The sequence below is a fragment of the Enhydra lutris genome, unplaced genomic scaffold, assembly GCF_002288905.1.
Source record: "Enhydra lutris kenyoni isolate GAN:26980312 unplaced genomic scaffold, ASM228890v2 scaffoldscaffold13, whole genome shotgun sequence".
NCBI lineage: Eukaryota > Metazoa > Chordata > Mammalia > Carnivora > Mustelidae > Enhydra > Enhydra lutris.
The window spans coordinates 8,817,727-8,840,094 of record NW_019154097.1 but is presented as its reverse complement, the minus strand read 5'-3'; the positions used below and the strand labels follow the sequence as shown (position 1 = coordinate 8,840,094).

The 22,368-nt window shown below is 38.3% G+C and overlaps 1 protein-coding gene across 1 annotated transcript in view; it reads left to right on the top strand.

Annotated features, from left to right (window-relative positions):
• LOC111145637 (endoplasmic reticulum protein 44) overlaps positions 1 to 18,784 on the top strand; it is a 93,178-nt gene extending 74,394 nt beyond the window's left edge. The window contains exons 10-12 of the mRNA XM_022500683.1: positions 250 to 391; positions 16,229 to 16,331; positions 18,201 to 18,784. Coding sequence (XP_022356391.1) covers positions 250 to 391; positions 16,229 to 16,331; positions 18,201 to 18,302 — 347 coding nt within the window. The 3' untranslated portion in view covers positions 18,303 to 18,784. The remainder of the gene's footprint in view (positions 1 to 249; positions 392 to 16,228; positions 16,332 to 18,200) is intronic.
• Positions 18,785 to 22,368: the final 3,584 nt, after the last annotated feature.

Here is a 22,368-nt window from a genome sequence, read left to right as displayed (position 1 = left end):
ACCATAGCATTTGAATTCAGGTTGAGCTCATATATAATTTCTCAGGAAATTATACCCTGTCCTAAGCACTAAATTCTACCTATTTCAAATGTAATTTTTAGGTTGAAGTTTTTGTGATCTATATTACTCTAAAGCATGTTGTTTTTAATTAATTAGTTAATTATGTCATTTTTCATGAACTTAACAATCTTATGAGACTACAGTCAAGAAAATTCTAATCTGCCTCTCTAAATTCTGTTTCCTGTAAAGGTACCATAAACTTTTTGCATGCGGACTGTGACAAATTTAGACATCCACTTTTGCACATACAGAAAACTCCAGCAGACTGCCCTGTCATAGCTATTGACAGCTTTAGGCACATGTATGTGTTTGGAGACTTCAGGGATGTGTTGTAAGTATTCTCTTTTTTCTTCTTAAATTACTGATACGTGTCTCAAAAATGAACTTAAAACCATTGTTTGAACATTTTAAATAATCCTGCGTTGAACCAGGACTACTTCGTTATTTGGATGGAGAAGGTTTTATTTTTCATTCTAGAGTGTGGTATAATTGTGAGAGTTCTGATATATTCCTATAGAAATACCAGAATTAGGTGATCTTAATGCTTGGGAATGAATCTCTGAAGGAAAATGTTTGCCCTTCCGGAAGTTAATTCTGAATTGAATGTGGTGTTTGTCAGCATGTCAAAGAAAAGATTCTAGTCCCAGGTCGGGTTAAAGGTAAGTGGTAGTATCACTGCTCACTGTGGTGTGTAAGACCCAGAAGATGGCCATGGCTAGGCCTGTATGTGGGTATGAGCACGAACCTTTCAGGAACAGGTAGGGTTTCTGACTCCGTTCTCCATTCTCCATTCTCAGCTCTTCATAGTATAAATAAATATGTTACCCCTGTCTCTACAACAGATAGTAGATTTTTATCTGCTTTTGAAGATGTTAAATACAGTGGTTAAAAAATGGAGATGTTTCTTCATGTATGAAAGTTTTAAGCAATAGGTATTAATTCAAACTAGACCTCTTCTTTTAAATTTATTTAAGTACCCTGTTTTACGTCCAGAGATTAAATTGCACAGTTAGAGGATGACTTGAAATCCGCTGCAGAATGAATTACCTCACTCACGACTCAGTATTTCATTATAGAGATGTAGTTGTTTGATAGAAGATTCTCAGTCTTACTGCATAGCGGACCCAGATTTGTGTCCTGCCTTGGGCTAGTCGCTTAACTTCTCTGATCTTGTTTCTTTACACTTAAAATATGGTTGGTGATATAATTTACTTGATGGGATTGCTATGAAAATTAATGAGAGATGACGGTTGTGTTAGGAACCATAGGTACTAACAAATATTTGTTCTTTTTACTTTACCTACACTCAAAAGAATACTCTTTAGCTTATCAACTCATTAAATACTTACGTAGGTCTTTTGTAAATTCTTATTGTGAAATACATGTAACACAAAATTTACCATTTTAATTAAAGAGTAAAATTTGGTGGTATGATGTTCACAATGTTATACAGCCATCACTAGTACTAGTTCCAGAATTTTTTCTTCATCTTAAACAGAAATCCCATAACCCATTAAGCAGTCACTTCCCATTCTGCCTCCCCTCAGCCCATGGCAACCACTAATCCATTTTCTGTTTCTGTGAATTTGTCTCTAATGGATAATTTCATGTAAGTGGAATCATACAATTTGTTATCCTTTGTGTCTGACTTCTTTAACTGCGCATAACTTTTTCAAAGTTCCTCAGTATTTTAGCAAATATTGGCACTTCATTCCTTTTTATTACCAAATAAACTTTATTATATAGGTATGCCACATTTCTTCTATTTGTCAGTTGGTGAATTTTTTTCATTGTTATTTTAAAATTTAAATTCAATTAATTAACTTATAGTGTATTATTAGTTTCAGAGGTAGAGGTCAGTGATTCATCAGTCTTCTATAACACCCAGTGCTGATTACATCACGTGTCCTCCTTAATGTCCATCACCCAGTAGCCCCATCTTCCCCACCCCCTCCCCTTCAGCAATCTTTAGTTTGTTTCCTATGATTAAGAGTCTCTTATGGTTTGTCTCTGTCTCTGTTTTTGTCTTGTTTTGTTTTCCCCTCCCTTCCCCTAGGCTCCTCTGTTTTGTTTTGTTTTTTCCTTAAATTCCACATATCAATGAGATCCCGGTCTTCTATATGACAGTCATTGTATAATATAAACCAAGTCATATAAACCAGTGGTTCAAAGTTTCCTAAGACTGGGTCCTTGCCCTCAATGAACTCACAGCCACGTAGAGAAAGGAGACAGGTAGGGCAACAGGCAGTTGTGTTTTATGACATGAGAAGGGCTCTGACAGAGCTCAACAGGGAGATACTGGATCCAGGCTCTGGAGATGTGGATGCCTGAGGTGGGTCCTAAAGTTCTATACAGGCTTATCATGGATGGAGGAGGAGACAGGTCTTGGAGAAGAGGGATGGGGGATACTGGCAGAGACAAGAATGAAACTGTGGCTGAGTATGTGTGGACAGGAGGGGCGATGCTGAGGGATGAGGCCATGAGAAGCATGCACCGGTTAGCTTCTGAAAGCCCTACGATGTGTTAGGGAAGTTTGACATTATCCTGAAAACTCTGAAGAGTCAGTGACAAGTTTGAATCCGAAGGTTATTTAAAAAAAAAATCCCTCTGGCTATACACTGGAGACTAGATGAGAGGGAGTCAAAATAGAATCCAGGAGACTTCAGTAATCCAAACAAGAGTTGATGATAGACAAGTTGATGAATCTTGAATGAACAAATTACCTAAATAAGTTCTGGCAGTAGAACTAAAGCTAGAGAGATGCAGGAATCTCAAGATATTTTGTAGGTGGAATAGGAGGACTTGGTATCTTAATAAATGGGTGAAGAGAGCGGTGAGCGATGGCCAGGAACCTGACTTGCACAGCTAAGTGGGTTAGCCATTAACTGAGCTGGAGCTCTCAGTAGAGGAGCAGCCTTGTGGTAAAGGAAATGAGTTTTCTTTCCTGGCACACTGAATTTGAGGTGCCAGGGGCCACGAAGGAGGCGTTTCCAGTAGGGAGTTGACATGGCTCCAGATTCAATAAGGAGATAAGGGCGGGGTCTCAAATACATAAGAATGTAGCCGAAGTTATTGAAACAGATGAGATGATTTAGCACAGGGCTGAAAATGGAACCCTGATGAATGCCAGCCATTAAGGGAGGACAGAAGAAGGAACATGTGTGAAAGACTCAGAAGAAGGAGGAATCAAAGAAATGAACGAAAAACCAGAGAAGAGTCCTATGGAGGAGCACTTGAAGCAGGAAGGACTGCTCAATCAGAAGGATGAAAGATCTGTTAGATTTGCTCCCTGGAAAGGCTGTATTGCATGAATCAAAGAATACTGTTTGGTGAGGAGATGGAGATTTGATGATGAAAATTGTTGCAAGAAGCTGGCCTCTAAAGGGAAAGAAAACTAAGGGGATGGGTCCAGAGAGACAGGATAAAGGGAGGTTTTGGCTTTTCTTTCTCTCTCTCTCTTTTTTTCCCCCCACCCCCTTAGAGTACAAGAAAGTAGCCATGATTAAGTGCTTGTGGGAAAGAACCAAATGGATTGAAGAGTTACTGTAAAGACAGGAAAAAGAGGGGCTAATTGATCAAGCAGAGCCATAAGGGGCACAGAGGGAATGAGAAGCAAAAGAAAGAACCTTCTTCCTTTCCCATGAGAAAGAGAGAAAAGGAAGGGTGCATTCCTTTGGGGGTATTTGGGGCTTCTGGTGTTAGTGACATTAGCAGAACAGACATTCCTGTCCAGTTCTTGTTTTCAACTGTGGCTAGAGAAGCAAGATCATTTACTGAGAGTGATGAGGCAGGGAGATGAGAGGCAGGACTGTGCTGGGTTTTATAAGGAAGAGGAGTTGACCCAGAAAGCCATATGAAAGGTCCAGATCTCCCTAGCATCCCAGTGGAACTGCTACAGTTCCCTTAGCAAGCGTGAGCATTGATCTTCGGGGCTGATGGAAATGTCTTACCTGGTTGGGTGTCCTCTTCCTCTCATTTCTTAGCCTTGCTTCCTGAAGCTACAATCTCAAGCTTAAAGAATGAGCTTTTTGAAAGAGGGTAGTTCTAGTGTCTGGTCCCGCCTCAAGTGCTTCCAGGCAGAGAGACTGTGCTTGGCATTAAAAATCCTGTCTTATGCATGGCTTGTTCCTATGAAGTTGCTAGCACATTTCCCTACCTCTCACAGGGGCTAAATCTCCGATTGTTTACCTCTTCACTTTCACTGCAGACTTGCAGCCTCAATTACAAAGTCTCTTATTAGTGGAAGTCAACAGGATACTGACTTTACTACCAGTTGGCAACCAGACTATGCCCAACTTTGGCTTTTGTTCCTAGGAGCCCCGTGTTACACATCAAGGGACATCTGTGAGGATTTCCATCTTGGCCGTCTTAAGTTTTCTTCTCCAGTTTTGAAGTCAGATTTAAGTGCTCCTTTGGCACTTCCAGTCCCATCTTGGGGTCTGTTGGTCACAGAACCCAACTAACACAAGCAGGTGTCTTCATTATCACGTGACCCAGTCCCCCTTTCTCCAGCCCTAGTTTACTGGACCAAGAGGTGGGCACTTGACCAGGAAAAACTAATCTGTCTGCTGGCAGCATTCTCCTTATGCCCTGCTGTAAAAAGAAACTGCACCAGTAAGATTCTCCAGAGAAATCTGGAAATGGGAAATAGTCCTCCTCTATCCTGCAAGTGTTCAGTCCTGTGAATAGGGAGGGAGATAAGAGAATTGATTACACTTGAAGCTCTTTGAAACAAATTACTTCTTTAATTTCTCCCTTAGGTGCCTGATTTTCCCTCCTAGGCACTGTTCGCTCTAATATTTTTTAATTGTAAGGAGGCACATGCTGTGTGAGCTACAAATTGAGCCTATGTGAATAGATGTTGGTGTTAAAAATCAAAATAGGTAGCAAAGTGAATCTGACCATTTCATGGCTTGCATAATTGTTATTGTGCTGCATGGTAATTAAGGCTTAAATGATAAGCAGTTTCTATAAATTACTGTAATTACTATTACTTTTAGTAACTCAGCATTTCTGGGGTCAGTCGGAGGAAGTGGTTGGGGTAAGCAGCAAGAAAGCAGATTTATGCTACATGGTCTCCTCCCACGCCACAGCTGGCATGGCGTTGGGGGAGGGGGGCATGTTACCAGTGTGCTATTGACCTCTCCCTTATTTCAGAGAAACTGAGCCTTAGGGAGGTAACATAACCCGCAAGACCACACAACTAACTAGTGGGAGGCCTGGGATTCATGTCCGAGCATATTGAACCGAAGTCCCAAGCTTTTAACCCATCCTATCAAAGTGGTTCCATTTTCAGTACATAGAAAAAGCAGTGTAAGTGTGAATGTCAAAGATGTTTGAAGAGATAGTACTTGTACCTGAAACTAAATCACAGATCTGTGAATCTTTTTTTTTTTCTATAGATTGACCAGATTGATTTCTTGCCAAATGTAAAGGAATAGATTTTACATGTAAAGGAAAAGAATGGAGGGTATTAGGAAGCTAAGAGCACATAAGGGCAGGTCTAGGAAATGGTCTACCGTCCCAAGAGGAGAAAATAGATGGTGGTGTGTGGCAGAAGGCTATCGAAGGACTTTCAAAAGAAACTCACCTTCTAAAAAATTGTGACCAGTGGATGCCGTACCGTGTGTACCTTTGCTGAAATGTGCGTACGTAGTGCTGCTGGGGCCCCGGACACGGGAAAGGCCTCAGATCCCTCCTGGGGAAAGGGAGCAGGAGTCCCCCAGCTCTGGGATCTAGGTCATTTATCCCAGATCATGAAATCACCAAAAATTATCATAATTCCTTAAACTACTCGTTCTGGGAAACCTGGCTGCAGCTGATGGGCTGCATTTTGGCGGTGCGAGGGGCGGCTGTGGTGGGGAGCTGGGAGGGGCGGGACAGAACGGAAACCGAGGGTAAGTGTCGCACTAACTCAGCAGCTTGCTCATCTGCCATGGCAGATTCGCCTGCTTCCTGAACTCGGAGAACAAACCAGGAGCTGGGCGTGATGATAAAGAACTGGGAGGGCGAGGTAGAAGAAGCTTTTTAAACCAGGTCACCATTCGGTCTCTTTTAATGCTGAGAATTCCGTTTTGTTCTTCATGATTTAGGTGCTCCTGCCCCCCAGCCAAATGAGGCTTTTTTAAGTGGAAAAAATAGGTACTGAGAAAGCTGCTTAAAAGGCAAATTTTATTTATTTAGGATTTTTAAAAATCTCTTGCTTTACCAGCTGCTTTGTGACAGCATTAGATGTTCAATAAATGTTTTGATTAATTTGCTCTTAATTTGCTTATTTTACATTTAAGAGTTTGACTACTTTGGATGAACATCTGCACTTCGGGAACATATCCTAGTATTGATCAACTAGCCATTCGCCCCGTTGTTCCCCTCCTGTGCTAGTCACCTCTGTAGTTGTGATTTTTCTGGATGTGTCTCTCCTGTCAGCCACAGGGCAGTGCACACAGTGGGCTGAGTCCCTAAACACCATTTTTACTCTCAGGGAATGTACTTACCATTCAGCCAACATTCATTACTTTCCTACAAGTACTTCATATTTTACAAGTCGTTACATTTTACCTTATTTGGACCTACCAGCAAGATAAACCTGAAACTCAGACAGTGGCAGGCTCTGTACCAGCTTCACTTTCTATTTTGTGTGTGTTCTCAGTTTCTGTAAGAAGCATATAAAACAGGTATTATTTCTGCTTTTACAATGAAGAACTAAAGCTCTGAAAGACTGAGTAACTTAACTAACGCCAAGTCACTAAAGAGGCAAAATGGTGAGCAGTTAGGTGCTCAGACTCCAGATCGAGACTGCTCAGATGGTAATTCCAGTCAGTTACCTACCAGTTATATCACTCTTGGCGATTTCTTACCACCTCTATGCCTCAGTTTCCTCACCTGTAAGATGGGAATGCTAACAGTATCTACTTCATAGGGTATTAACTGAATGTGTGTATCTACAGCTCTTAAAACGGTGTCTGATAACATGGTAGGTGCTATGATAAGGCTATATTGCCTGTTACAGGAAATAATCAGATTCAAATCTAAGTCGTTAGACTATAAAAATAGTACAATTAAGTAAGCAGGTGTTGTTTTCATTTTACAAATGAGAAAGCTGACACTCAAAGAGGTCAAGTAACTTTAAGGGCAAAATACTGTTTTCTTACTACTATAGTACATTACTGTATAAGTTAAAAAGTAGAGTGAACAATACTAGGAAATCCAACCCAGCAATATAGAAAAAAAGAACAATATACAACTAAGTGGGGTTTATCCCAAGTGTGCAAGGCTAATCCAACATTCAGAAACCAGTCAGTGTGATTCAGCATATTAATGAATAACAAAAAAATTGATCACATTAACACATGCTGAAGCATTTGACAAAATTCAACATCCATTCATAACAAAAATGCTTAATAAACTGGTGTGTGGAAACTTCCTCAGTCTGATAAAGAACATTTATGAAGAACCTGTAGCTAATATTATATTTAATAGTGAAAGACTGAATACTTTCCCCTTGAAATCAGGAACCAGGCAATGATGTTTACTGTTTCTGTGTATGTGTGCATTTAACATGTCATTTGTTCCTTTATTTCTGAGTATAAAAAATTTTATGTTCTTTGTGAATAATTCTGGAAGTTAATAAAATGCCAAAGAATAAATTTAAAATCATGCATAAATGCACAGACCAGAGACCTAGACACTTGTGTGTTATAAATGTCATCAGGGCCATGCTAGTTTATGAATTGTCTTTTTAATTTGTCCAGCACATTATAGACATCTTCCCATGTGATTAAAATTTTTTCTTTTCCTTTTAATGGCCAGTTTGCCTCTGTATGGGTTTTATGATTTAACCTGTTGTTTGAATCCAGGTTTTCCTGTGAACAAATGAGTAACACACTTCTACTAATGCGACTTTACCAGACTCGTCCTCATTGACATTCTTGCCATTTCTGGTGCCGTGGAGTACCCTCTCCTTGAGTTCTGTGACACACCATCATGGTCCCCCCCCCTTTTTTTTTTGGCTTTTTCATTGTTTTTTCTGATTGTGCTTCTTGTCTTTGACCCCTTGTGGTAATAATCATAGAGCTGTGCTGTCCAGTACTGCCTGCCCTGTATGAATACTGGTTTTAATTAAAATGATGTAGAATGTAGAAGTCGTTGTCTCAGGTGCTCTGACTGCTCAGTGGCCATATGTGGGTAGTGGCTACTGTATTTGACAGCACAGATACACAATCTTTCTTTGAAAGATTTTCTATCTTTATTGAAAGTTCTGTTGGACATTCTGTTGCTGTCAGAGGGCATGCAGTTGTAAGGAACAGAAACTCACTCCATGGAGCTCAAAGTGAGGGGTTTGTGCTGGAAACTACAGGAACCCGACCAGGAGCTGAGTTGCAGGAGGTACAGCTGGCCCGCGCTGCTGGAAAATGCTGGGACAGCTACTCCCTTCCCTTCCTCTGGGGCCCAAAAGCTCTTCTCTGGGCTCCTCTCTTCACAGTTGCTCCATCCCTCTCTCCCAATACCAGCTTCTCCCTCTGCTGTGTCATAACTTCTGCATGGATGGGGTTCTGATTTACCATGACAGGTTGTAGCCTGAACCTGGTAGGACTTTCAGCTCTAATCATTTGATCGTGCTCCCTACCTCTCTTAGTTCACATTCTCGAGATATCTGCCTCAAGCCACATAGATTGGTTCCTTCTCTACCCCAAGTTACTTATCTTCCCCTCCTTTTTTCAGCTTTATTGAGGCATAGTTGACCAAACTGCTTGTATTATATAACATGATATTTTGATGTATGTATACACTGAAATAATTACCACAGTCAAGCAAATTAACGTGTCCATTACCTCACTTCCTTTTTTTTTTTTTTTTTTGGTGGGAACAATTAAAATCTACTCACTCTCAGCAAATTTCAAGTGTATAATATAGTATTAATAACTATAGTCACATTGCTCTACATTAGATTTCTAGAACATAATCTTCCTGTAGCTGAAACTGTACAGTTGACCAACATTTTCGCATTTCCTCCCACACCCTCCTGCTCTGGTCCCTTGTAGCTGCTCGTCTACACTATGCTTCTGTAAGTTCTGCTCTTTTAGATTCCACGTGTAAGTGCGATCGCGCAGTGTTTGTCTTTCTGTGTCTGCCTTATTTCACTTAGTATAGTGTCCTCCAGGTTCATTCATATTGTTGTAAATGACAGGATTTCCTTCTTTATTAAGGCTGAACAATATTCCTGTGTGTGTGTGTGTACACCATATTTTTCTTATCTATTCATCAGTAGATGGATTCTTGGGTTCTTTCTGTATCTTGGATATTCAGAGTAATGCAGTGAACATGGGAGTAAAGATAACTCTTTAAGACGATGCTTTGATCTCCTTGGGTATAAACCAAAAGTGGGATTGTTGGGTCGGATGGTAGTTCTGTTTTTAATTTTTTGAGTAGCCTCCATCCATACCTCTGTAGTGAGTGTACCAGTTTACATTCCCATGAACAGGGAACAACGTTCCCTCTTCTCCATATCCTGGCCAACACTTACTTTTTCGTCTTTTTGATAAAAGCCATTCTAACAGGTGATCGCTCATTCTGGTTGTGATTTCCATTTCCCTGATGATTAGTGATACTGAGCACAACAGTCCCAGGTACCTGTTGGCTATTTGTAGGTTTTCTTTTGAGAAATGGTTTTCTTTTCAGGTCCTTTGCCCATTTTAAAATCAGGTTGTTTTCTTGCTCTTGAGTTATTTTTGTTCCTTTTGTTTTTTGGATATTAATCCCTTATCTGATAGATGGTTTGCAAATAGTTCCTCCCAGTTTGTAGGTTGTCTCTTCACTGTTTACCGCGCAGAAGCTTTTTAGTCAGATGCAGTGATGTGCTCGTCTTTGGGTTTGGTGCCTGTGCTTTTGGGGTCATATCCAAAAAATTATTGCCCAGACCAATCTCAAGAAACTTTTCCCCTATGTTTTCTTATAGTGCTACAGTTTGTCAGGTCTCACAGTTAAGTCTTTCATCGATTTCGAGTTGATTTTTGTGTATGGTGTGAAATAATGGTCCAATTTAACTTTTCAGCCATTGGCTATCTAGTTTTGCCAGCATCATTTATTTGGAAGACCATCCTTGGGGCGCCTGGGTGAGTCACTTAAGTGTCTGACTCTTGATTTTGGCTTGGGTCATGAGATTGAGCTCTGCATCATGTTCCGCACTGGGTGTGGGGCCTGCTTAAGACTCTCTAGGGGCGCGGGTGGCTCAGTCAGTCCGTTAAGTGGCTGACTCTTGGTTTTGGCTTAGGTTGCAGTCTCAGGGTCATGGCAATAGCCCTGCATCAGGCTCTGTGCTCAGCACAGTGGGTGCTTATGCCTCCTCCTCCAGTCCCCTCCCCGCACTCTCTCTTCTCTCAGATATTTTTTTTTTTAAAAGATTCTCACTTTCCCTCGTGCCCCCCCCACCTCCCACTCAATGCTCTCTCTCAAATTATATTAAAATACTGTACTTTCCACCTTGTGTATTCTTGGTACCTTTGTCAAAGATCATTTGACTTTGTGTGGACTTACTTCTGGGTTCTCTGTTATGATCCATTGGTTTATGTCTTTTTATACCAGTGCTATACTGTTTTGATTACTATAACTTTGTAGTATATTTTGAAATCACACAATGTGATGCCTTCATCTTTGTTCTTTTTTCTTAAGACTGCTTTTGCTTTGGCTATATTTAGGGTCTTTTGTATATTTATTGTATTGTATATTTATTGTATTTTGTATATTTATTGTATATTGTATATACAAAAATATATTTTGTATATTTAGGGTCTTTTGGCTATATTTAGGGTCTTTTGTGGTTTCATACGAATTTCAGAACTTTTTCTATTTCTATGAAAACTGCCATTGGAATTTTGATAGGGATTGCACTGAATCTATAGATTGCTTTAGGTAGTATGGACATTTTAACAATATTAATATTTCCAGTCCATTCACTGAGGATATCTTTCCATTTATTTGTGTCTTCTTCTATCAGTGTTTTATAGTTTTCAAATATACAGCTCTTTCACCTCTGTCGCTAAATTTATTCCTAAGTATTTTATTGTTTTTGATAAAGATGTCTACTCTCGGAAAAACACACTGAAGGTTGCTAGACGGGAGATGGGTGTTATGGTGCAACTGGGTGATGGGCGTTAAGGAGGGCACATGGTATAATGAGCACTGGGTGTTGTTATATGCAGCTGACAAATCACTGACCTCTACCTCTGAAATGAATAATATGCTATATGTTAATTAAGTGAATTTAAAAAGAAAAAAAAATGTTCACCCTCACCAGTTGTGTGATACTGGAAGTCCTAGCAAGTACCATAGGACAAAAAAATAAGTGTTTGGACTAGAAAGAAACTATCTTCCTTTGTAGGTAGCATGATTGTGTATGTAGTAGAAATGCCCAGTAAATTCACAAGAAAGCTCCTAGAACTAATGAGTTCAGCAGGATACAAGGTCACCTTTTAAAAAATCACTTTTATTTCCTTTTTTTTTTAAAGATTTTATTTATTTGACAGAGATCACAAGTAGGCAGAGAGGCAGGCAGAGAGAGGAGGAAGCAGGCTCCCTGCTGAGCAGAGAGCCTGATGTGGGGCTGGATCCCAGGACCCTGGGATCATGACCCGAGCTGAAGGCTGAGGCTTTAACCCACTGAGCCACCCAGGCGCCCCAGAAAATCACTTTTATTTCTATATTTTAACTATGAACATTTGGAAACCCCAAAACATTTAAATAACCATTCATAATAGGCTCCAAAAGAAAGAAAAAAGAACTATGTATACATATAACGACAAAAACTACAAAACGCCAATGAAAGAAATCAAAGATGACCAGAATTAATGGAGAAACATACTGTGTTCATGGGTTGGAAGACTCAGTACTGTTTAGATGTCACTGCTCCTCACATTTATCTATAGCTTTAATGCAATTTCAATCTAAATATAAGTAGATTTTTTTGTAGATATAGCTGATTCTAAAATTTATATGGGAAGTTAAAACTAGAATAATTGAAACAAAACAATTGAAAAAGAAAGGACTCATAATACCCCATTTTAAGACCTACTATATAGCTAAAATATTTATGACAGCATAGTATCTGTGAAAAAAATAGGTATGTGTTGCTGTGGAACAGAATAGAGAATCTAGAAATAGGCACACAAATAGTGATTTTTTTTTTTTAAAGATGCAAAGACAACTCAATGGAAGGGGGTAATCTTTTCAATAAATGGTGCTGTAGCACCTAAACATCTCCATGAAAGAAACTTCTCCTATAAAATACTAACTCGGAATTGATTGTAGACTTCAATGTGAAAGGTAAAACTATAAAACCCTTAGAAGTAAATGTAGAAACTCTGTTTGATCTTAGTATGCCCAAAGCACTATCCATAAATGAAAAAATTGATAATTGGCTTTCAACGAATTAAAAACTTTTGCTCCATAAAAGATACTGTTAGAATGCAAAGAAGATACACAGATGGCAAATAAGCGCATGATGAGGTGTTCAACATCATTAGACACTAGAGAAATGCAAATTAGAACCACAGTGAGATCCCATTATACATTTTTTAGAATGGCTAAATTTAAGTACTTATAATACCCCCGGTGAGAATTTGGAACGCTGGAACTCTTACACATTGCGGGTGGGGTTGCAAAATGATATAGCCACTCTAAACACTTTGGCAGGTTTTTTAAAAAGTTAAACATTATACCTCCTATATAAGCCAGTATTTATCCTAAAGAAGTTAACTTAATGTTCACACAAACACCTGTGTACAAATGTTTGTAGTAGCATTGTTCAGAATCACCAAGATCTTGAACCCAAATACTCTTCATTGGGTAAAAGGATAAACTAATTGTGGTATATCCACTCAATGGAATGCTATTCAGTAAATAAAGGAACAATTATACATGCAACAGAACGGGTGAATCTCAAAAGCAGTATGCCAGAAGCCAGTCTCACGGTTACATGCTGTATGATTCCAAGTACAAGACATTCTGGAAAAGGCAAATTATAGGAACAGAGAACAGATCAGTGGCTGGCAAGAGTTAGGGGGAAGTGGAGGGTCTGACCAAAAAAAATTGTTATGTATCCTATTTGTGAAGATAGTAACTAGATGCTGTGTGCATATGTTAAAACTCAGAACTATAAGTCTAGAAGAGTGAATTCCATTGTATGTGAATTAAAAAAAAATGCTTCTCACTGTGATATACATATGTCAAAGTTCATTTAATGATACTTAACATTTGTGCATTTCACTCTATCTAAATTTTGCATCACCTAAAAATCAAAATTGAAAACAGAAAAGTGTTTGAAAGGTAGGAAAGAAACACTTAGGTGTTCTAATTAGAAAAACTGTATCCTAAGGTATGAAAATATAATTGAATTTATTATGGCAAGGATCCCTTTATTTTCCTTTCTAGCAGATAACCATGTTTTCTGTTTTCTTGACAATATACTGTGATTCACTGATTGTTACTTAAAGATGGATATTTTCTGGCCACAAGCTAGATAAGAGCTCTTTTGTAATCTGTTTTCTACCACATCAATTCAGATTCATCCTATCTCCCTTTGCCTTTTGCTCACAATTCTTTCATCTGTTGACAAGGGGAAAGAACCAAGTTAGGAAAAAAATCTGTTTTGAGTGTTCTCTACAAATTTGTTCCATTTAAGATTTAATTATAAATTATTTTTTGACTATCAGAAGCAAGTCATACTCTGTATTGCTTGCTGTCGTCTTTGGACTGTATAAAATAACAGACTTAACGGGGGCTTTATCGTAAACATTAGAGACCATTTGTGATTCTTTGATTGGAATGGATATATTCACTTTGTTGTGGGTGACAGTAGATGATGTCATATTAAATTTAAATTGATCTCCTCTCAGTGTTAATCTTTAGTGCATGTGCAATTTCTTCAGCACCACAGACCCTCTCAGAGGCATTTCTGTCAATACAGCTACCTGACAGTCATCTGTATTTGTAAACTGTGCTTTTGGCACCTGCTGGTCTCTGTTGCATTGGAGCTTAAGTGGGGAGCCAAAATGGGTGTACAATGAAGTTATTGGTTGGTACATCTCAGTGGGAGTTATTGAAGGGAGGAAACAGCACTTGCAGGACCTCAGGAGAGGATAAAAGAAACTAACAGTGTGCTACCAAAAAACGATGATTTAAAAAGTGAGGCAATTCTTCTCAATTAAACTGTTTATGGACCTGCATTTTAATTCTTGTAAGAGATATGAAGAAAAGTTTCTATTTAAAATATATAATGAATTTTCGAAATGCCAGGATTTCAGTAGAAGACTAACAATTCATATGAGCAGAAATATAAATTAAAATGGTGGAAAAATGCTTAATTTCTGATGAAAATTGAAATGCAGGTGTCTTTTATTAAAGTAGTAAAACAAATTTTAATAAACATGTTGGCAAGACTTCAGAGAACAGGTAGACAAATAGCAAAAATGGACTCTTTTGTAGGTATAATTTGCCCACACTTAGTCAAGTTATTTACTCAACAGACTCTCAACTTAGGATGAGTTAACAATTTTTTGCTTTTTGGTGGTGCAAAAGCGGAATACGCACTTAGTAGAAACTACACTTTGAGAATTTTGATCTTTCCCAGGCTAGTGATGTGCACTAAGACACTCTCGTGATGCTGGGGATCAGCAGTGAGCCACAGCTCCCAGTACGCCTTGGGATCACAAGCATCAACTGACACACGTACTGGACCTGTGCAGCCACTGTTTATCACTTCCAGTACAGAATGCAGTGTTACATATTAAGTACTTTATTATAAAATAGGCTTTGCATTGGATGATTTTGCTCAAGTAGGGTATTATAAATGTTCTGAACGTGTTTAAAGTGTGCTTAGGATTTTTTAATTCAGGGTAAGTTTATTGGGCTGTATCCCCTTTGCAAGTTGAGGAAAGTCTATATTCCTACTCTATTGGATACAACTCAAAGGAAATACATAAAAAAAAAGAAGGCTGAAAGGTGACTCTGCTTAGCTTATATTGGTCTGTTTTACTACAGTGCATGTCTCTGTAGTGCAAACTTGCTCATAGCACGAGTGATAATTAGGGGAATATTGTTAAAATAAGCAAGTTGTGTTGGTTCATACTATTTTCGTCAGAATGTTTTGAAGCCATCAAAGAAAAGTGTTTTCACCATTAAAGAGTGATTTAGGGGCACCTGGGTGGCTCGGTCGGTTAACTGACCAACTCTTGGTTTTGGTTGGGGGTCATGACCTCAGGGTCCTGGCGAGGGGAAGTCTGCTTCTCTCCCTCTGCCCCACCCCCTATGCACGTGCTTGTGCGCTCTCAAAAATATTTTGAAAAGGGAGAGAATACTTTAGTGGTGTATGAAGACCTTCCCCAACCAAAAAAGCAAAGGACCGTCAGTTTCATGGCCTTGAGAAGTGCTTTGCTTTTCACAGTATTAAGCTATCCAGTGGAGTGCCCACGTGGTTGAAGACATTGTGAGATTTTCCCTTATGCTTGGGCGGGGGGGGGGGGGGGGGGGGGGTAAGCGAAAAAGCTACATCCTGATTTAAATTATTTTGATGAAATTGGTTCTACTGGCAGTGAATGCCCTCAAGGACCTCGGTTCATATCTCAAAAAAGGACTTACAGGCTCTAGGTTAAGGCTACAGAGGTTAACCTTGCCTGCACAGTGGTGGAGGCTGAAACAGTGCTAGTATTTTTCTTCCAGGGTTTTTATAGTACTCTGGTTGCAAAGCTACTTAGTTTTAAGTGGTGAGGCCCTAATGCTGTTTTTCCCTTGAGCCCCGTCATTTTTAGCGTGATTCTGCAGAATATGAGATTTTTTTTAGTCACATATGTTGTGGAAAATATATAAAATGCCCAACAATAAGGGACGGTTAAGTAAGTTTTAGGACAGCATCCCGATAGACTCTAATATATCTGTTCAAATAAGCGTAGAAAAATTTGCGAAACAAGTGCAAGAACTGGAACACAAAACTGAGCATCTGCATTTCATGATGGTAAGTGTATAGCAATGTTCAGCATATACCTGGCCTCTGAGAGTTATGGTAGGACTGTAGGTAAAATTTAAAGAAAAAAAATTTTCTTAATGTTTGAAGTTGGTAAAATAGAGGTAAGTCCACTTTAACAGTTTAAGCTAAATTTTTATTTTACTTTTGTTTTAGAATTCCTGGAAAACTCAAGCAGTTCGTATTTGACTTACATTCTGGAAAATTGCACAGAGAATTCCATCATGGTCCTGACCCAACTGATATAGCCCCAGGACAGGTAGGACTCTTTTTTTTTTTTTTTTTTCAGTGGGAACGCTCTTTTTTCTAGTTAGCCTTGAGGAGGATGTGAAGCTCTTGTACAGGCTTGAGTTTCTGCTCCTAAAGATCTCTGTAATGAAATTCTGAATAGACTCTAGATAATAAATTGTTCCTTTTAAAATTAATTTTTAAAGTTACAGAGCTTCAGTAAAGTTTCAAGAATGATACAAAATAGTTTCTTGATCACATAAACAGAAGTGTCCTGTGAGTATGTCCTGTGGAATATGGATAAAAGGATTAAATACAGTTGGCTTCAAATACTGAAGTAGGAGGTAAGAAGTAGAAGTAGGTAGATCAGTGAAGAAGTCAGTGGATTCTGTTAACTGGTCAAGTCTTCCTCTGTGGCCAGGAGACTGACCACACTACAAAGAAAATAATGATATGGTATTCTTGCTAAACCATCCTAAGCACCTTCACCAATACAGTATTTATAATTTTTAAACTTAAGGTTTAATGCAGCTTTTCATTTGAGATTTAGAATGCTTTACAACTATTTATGAAAATTTTGTATTTGCTTTTTATGTAACTTTTAGCCTGATTTGACTGTTTCTACATTGTACCTTCTGTTACAAATAATTTCTCTTTTCTGCTTTGTTAAACACCTCTAAAAATTGCGTTTGGATACATTATTGATTTATATGTCTGTTGCCATTATACTGAGAGGGAAGATGACACATAACAAAACTCTTATTTCATATGCCCAGAACTTCATTGTTTTGCCTAAGGAACCTCCACATAGAAAAATAAAAGCTAAGTCAATTTTTCCTGAAGAGTCAAATTAAGTTCAGTTGTCAAGAATTCCCTTTAGGAATCCAATGACATGCTTTTTCCTTGAAGTCTGAGGTCAGATTTTTCTTTGATAATTAAGCAACTATAGAAGGAAACCGTTTGTTGGCAATAACCCATAGGTGATTATTTCCTCAGGAAAGTAGGCCTGCTTAATATTTTATCAGATTAGGAAAAAATGTTACTTACCATTGTTATATTATCCTGATTTATTTCAACTTCTCCATTAGACAGTGAACTTCTATTTTATAGTAATATAATTATGGCTTAAACCAAACATGTATCTCAGTAAAAATACAAATGAAAAATGTATTAGGGAAGGGGGGGCAACATGACAAAATAAAATGGGAAATTTGCAGACATTGCTTCCCATTAATAATGGAAATAAGCCAGTATCCATGGTATGTAACATGGACACTGTGTTAACTACAGGGGATATTAAAACAGTGACAGTGTATTTGGTCATGTGGAGAAAAGGGATAGACAACACACTGCCTTTCCTTTGAAATTCTTGGAAGTCACTCTTAGAGTTCTGTGTATTTTTGTCTATTGTTGATGCACAAGTAGAATACTATAGAAATTAATTTCTTACAGTATGGAAGTGTTTATTTTCCTCCTTATGTCAACTAAATTCTGGTATCCAGGTATTTGCTAAATGAAAGTTCTGTCGGTGCCTTTAATCCTCTCTGTGGTCATTTTTAAGAGAGAAGGGTTTGGGCCATCTTAGTCATGGTGGTGCTTCCTCTACAAAACAGTGTAGGAAGGCACTTAGGAGTCAGGTATTTTGTTTCCTTCCACTACACCTCAGGAACTGTCAACAGGTCCAGAGGTAAGGGCTCTGTAGCAGCCCTGCCCTGGAGAATATTAGTAAGGGCATTTGAATAGGGAAAGTAAGATTTCAAACTTAACTCTAATCTTTGGCACACAGTAGCTATCTTCATTAAGCAAATAATTACAAGACAACTACCATTTGCCTGATACTTTTATTAAAACAGTGTAACTCCACAAAATATATTGATATGTTTTATTCTTTCTCTTGTAGCAAGTCCAAGATGTAGCAAGCAGTCCACCTGAGAGCTCCTTCCAGAAATTAGCACCCAGCGAATATAGGTATACTTTATTGAGGGATCGAGATGAGCTTTAAAAACTTGAAAAACAATTTGCAAGCCTTTCAAACAGCAGCATCAACTTACGTGGTGGAAATAGTAAACCTATATTTTCATAATTCTATGTGTATTTTTATTTTGAATAAACTGAAAGAAGTTTTGGGTTTTTAATTTTTTTTTCTCCCCCTGACTCAAAATGCATTGTCATTTAATATAGCCTCTTTTTAAAAATCTGTTAGGGATTTAAAAATAATAATAAAAATAAAAATCAGAGGCCTATCTTTGCTTTAAATCTGTCCTGTAAAATTTTTATAAATCAAGTGAAAGGTGATATTGCCAGAAACATACCATTAACTTGCACTGCTAGGTAAGGGAGGACTTAGGGTTGTCTCCTGTGTAGTATGTGCTTTTCTTTATATACGATCAATCCAGTTGGTATTTTCATTGTCACATTTCTCAAAACTAAGAGGGTATATATTCTGGATACTTAGGAGGGGAATAAATTAAAATTTTCACACTGTGTACTGTGTTTTACTGATTGGTTGGATATTGCTTAAGAAAATTCCACAGTGGTATTTTTTGGATTCTTAATATGTATCTTAAACATACTATGAAGAGGAGGAGAGCCATAAGCCAGAACATTTGGTGGAATTGTCCTTATGAAATAAGAAAAAGAAAATGAAAAGTGTTATTAAATTTCTTTGTGTTTATCTAACAAAGTGGCATATGGATGGCATTTAAAACTTTGAATTATACCTAAATCTGAGATACTAGTAGAGCAGGTTACCAGTGTTGAACCAGATTATTTTTAAGGCTCCTCCTATCATGACACATTAATTTCCAAAGACAAAAACCAGCAGAAAAATTGTATTTCAGTAATTCTAATCTTCTATCTTGTAGAGTCTTGTTGTAGTTGTATAGATCAAAATCAAAGACAATAAGGCACATAATTTTTTTTTCCCATTGTAAAATTGTTAGAGGACCCTTCCCCACTAGATTCCCTGATTTCCCAGGCCTGTGATGTATAGTCAAATGGGTTCCTGTGCCAGGCCTCAGTACTGCCAGGGAACAAATGTATTAGGGAAGAGGACCCTCCATGTCATATCAGGAGGCCAAATGCCCAAGGAAGACAGGTTCAAAATTGGCTTTCCTCTGGGCCTGGGTTGGTGCTATAGGCCAAGAGTCATTTTATACTTGGAGTCTAAGTCAATCCCAGTTTGGGGAAAGATTATTTTTAAGCTTAAAAGGCTGACATGTGCCATTATATGTAGTGTGTAATATATGTAACATCTTCCAATTCTTTTAAAATAAAGTGAATATTTATAATGCATATTTAATTATTGTTGTTTTAAAAAAATCAGCCTAGAATTCTTAGTTATGCATGACTTATCCATCATTTCATTCAGAATAATAAATGTTGTTAATAAGGTGATAAGGGGCATGTTTAGTATATCTTACCAGATTGTTAATTAGAAAAGCAGGACAGAGCTTCCTCAAGGTTGAGTCTTAGTTCTGTTCAATTCATTGCTTCTAATTAATAACTCTGAAATCAAAGTTGTAGTCTTCAGGTCAGATGATGGACCAAATCTGAGGCAGTTAAAATGAAAATTTGTGAACATTCAGCAGGGCCGCGTACAACACCAAGAGCAGCATATGCAATTAACTGGAATAAGTTTATAATCCTGTAATTGGCTTTAAAAATATTATAAACAAAAGATAACACTCAAATATTGGATTGCAGAGAGCTGACTTTAGAATAGTTATTATGAAAAAGGCCTCAAGGAACACAGGTTCAGTGTGATTGAAGATAACAGAGTGGCTGTTAAAATATATTTGAGGCTGCATGATTTAGCTTTTATGCATATTGGGACTTAAATGTTTATTGAATATGTGAGCTGCAAAGTGATGTTGGGTAATTTTTGTACCCTTCAAGGGCTGAGCACTCATCGGGACTGGGTGCCCCATTTTATAAAAGGGGAAAAAAGCTCAAGTGCAAAACACCAAAACGCATTAGAAAAGATAAGTTTTTGCCATAGTTCCAGTGCAAAGGTGGGGGCGGGGGTGGTGAGGAGGAGGCCTGTGGCTAAGAAAATGAGAATGGAAGTTAGAGAAAGAATGGGAGCTGATTGTACAGGGGCTTGAATGCCAAGCTAAGAGGTTTGTACTGTATCTTACAGGCGGCAGAGATCCACTCAGATTTTTAAGCCAGGAATTATGTTCATGTTTAAGTTTGAGAAAGAATATTGTGGCCAGAACTAAGAGATGGAGAGGAATAGATACGACAGATGACAAAGATGTAGATTCCGTAGGGATTTGTCACCAGCTGGACTTACAAAGAGAAAGTCCAGGAATTTAGAACTCACAATTTAGACTTCTTCCCCTCTGAACCATGCATCAGAAAATGTTCTAGGTGGAAGTCTTCTCATTTATCCAGTCTGCCTTGGGCCTCAGGCTCCTCAGCTGTGAAGAGGATGCAAGACTGAAGAACAATTGAGTTGCAAAACCCAAGCTAGCAGCAGTCCCTTCTGCCTGTCAACCTGCTACATTTTCGAGTTTTTAAAAAATTGCTCTAATAGTGAGGGGGACCATAAAAGGAGGAAAACTTTCTTTACATGAAATTCTAAACATGTTTCAAATAGTTAAATGAACCTGTAGAATAAGCATGAAACCATCTCATTGAGCTCCATGGTGAAGTTGTCAAAGATCACATACAAAGGAAGGAAAAATTGGCATGATAAAGGCCAAAAAGGAGAGTGAAATATAAAAATATGTTGAAATATAAAAGCTGAATGAGCTTTGCAGAAAGTGCTAAGTTTGCCCAGAAGGCATTAAAAAAAATAGAAAAACCTGAGGGCAAATAAATAAATAAATAGATGAAAGAGTGTAATGGATTAACAATTAAGAAAAGCAGAATAACTCAACTTTTATTTTTTCTCAGACAAGGAAATGTCGTCTAGTGTGGCAAAAATAAATTGACATTAAACAAAAAAGCAAAAGTGAGAAGTAAAAACAATCCTGCCACCCTAAATAATTTCAAGTCTCTTTGGAACAAAGAGTATCCCAAAGAGCTTCTGGAAGTTACAGGTGCTCTGGTAGCAGCTGCTGGAAATCATGAAGAATTTGTGGCGACAGAAGACTGGAAATGAACATAAAGTATTCCCGCTCTCAGAATAACTAAGTTAAGTTGCTGTAGCTATCTTTCTAAATAAACATCTCATGAACCAAACTGAAATGTTAGTAATCTATATTTGGGGAAAGGATTTAAATAGGTGATAAGAATAAAACTAATCAATTTTAAGCCCAATAATTAAAGACCCTGAAGACAGTAAGTCGTTTCAGGACTTAAATTGTTTTATGCTGATTATAACTGTTTTCTGTGTTCGTTAGAACCAGTTGGATAGGACCTCTGCCTGGCAACTGTTTTTTAGCTGTGTTTGAATTTTTGTATGTATTTCCAAGTAATAAAACTATATTTATAAAATATTTCTATATTTTAGACTTTTTACTAATTCAGTGTGTCATAAATATCATAATGTGAACATTTTACTCTGAATCCAGATGACCAGTCACAAGCTTTTCCAGTTTTTATTTTTTAGATTACTTAGTAGTCCTTGAATCAGAATGGGAAGCTGTATGAATCCTCAGTTGATAGCTCAAACCTGGCCTTTAGTTGGAAGCGCCAAAGCTCCACACTGCAGAGCACTTTGGGCGAGGGCTGGCCTGCCCTTAGACAATAGGTTTTGGAGAGGAAGAGGAAAAGCGCAGCCCACAAACAGCTTTTCTAAAATGCCCCTCTCGGGACACCTGGGTGCGCAGTCAGGTAAGCGTCTGCCTTCAGCTCAGGTCATAATCCCAGGTCCTGGGATCGAGTCCCACGTTGGGTTTCTTGCTCACCAGGGAGCCGGCTTCTCCCTCTGCCTGCCACTCTCCCTGCCTATACTCTCTCTAGCGAATAAATACATAAAATATTAAAAAAAAAAAAATGTCCTCTCTCCTTCTCCCCTGCCTGGCCTAATAAACTCTGTCTATCCACTCTTCAATGCCCAGGACAGTTACCACCCACTGTGGTCCCACAGCCCTCTGTGTATTTTAGAGGATCCAGTC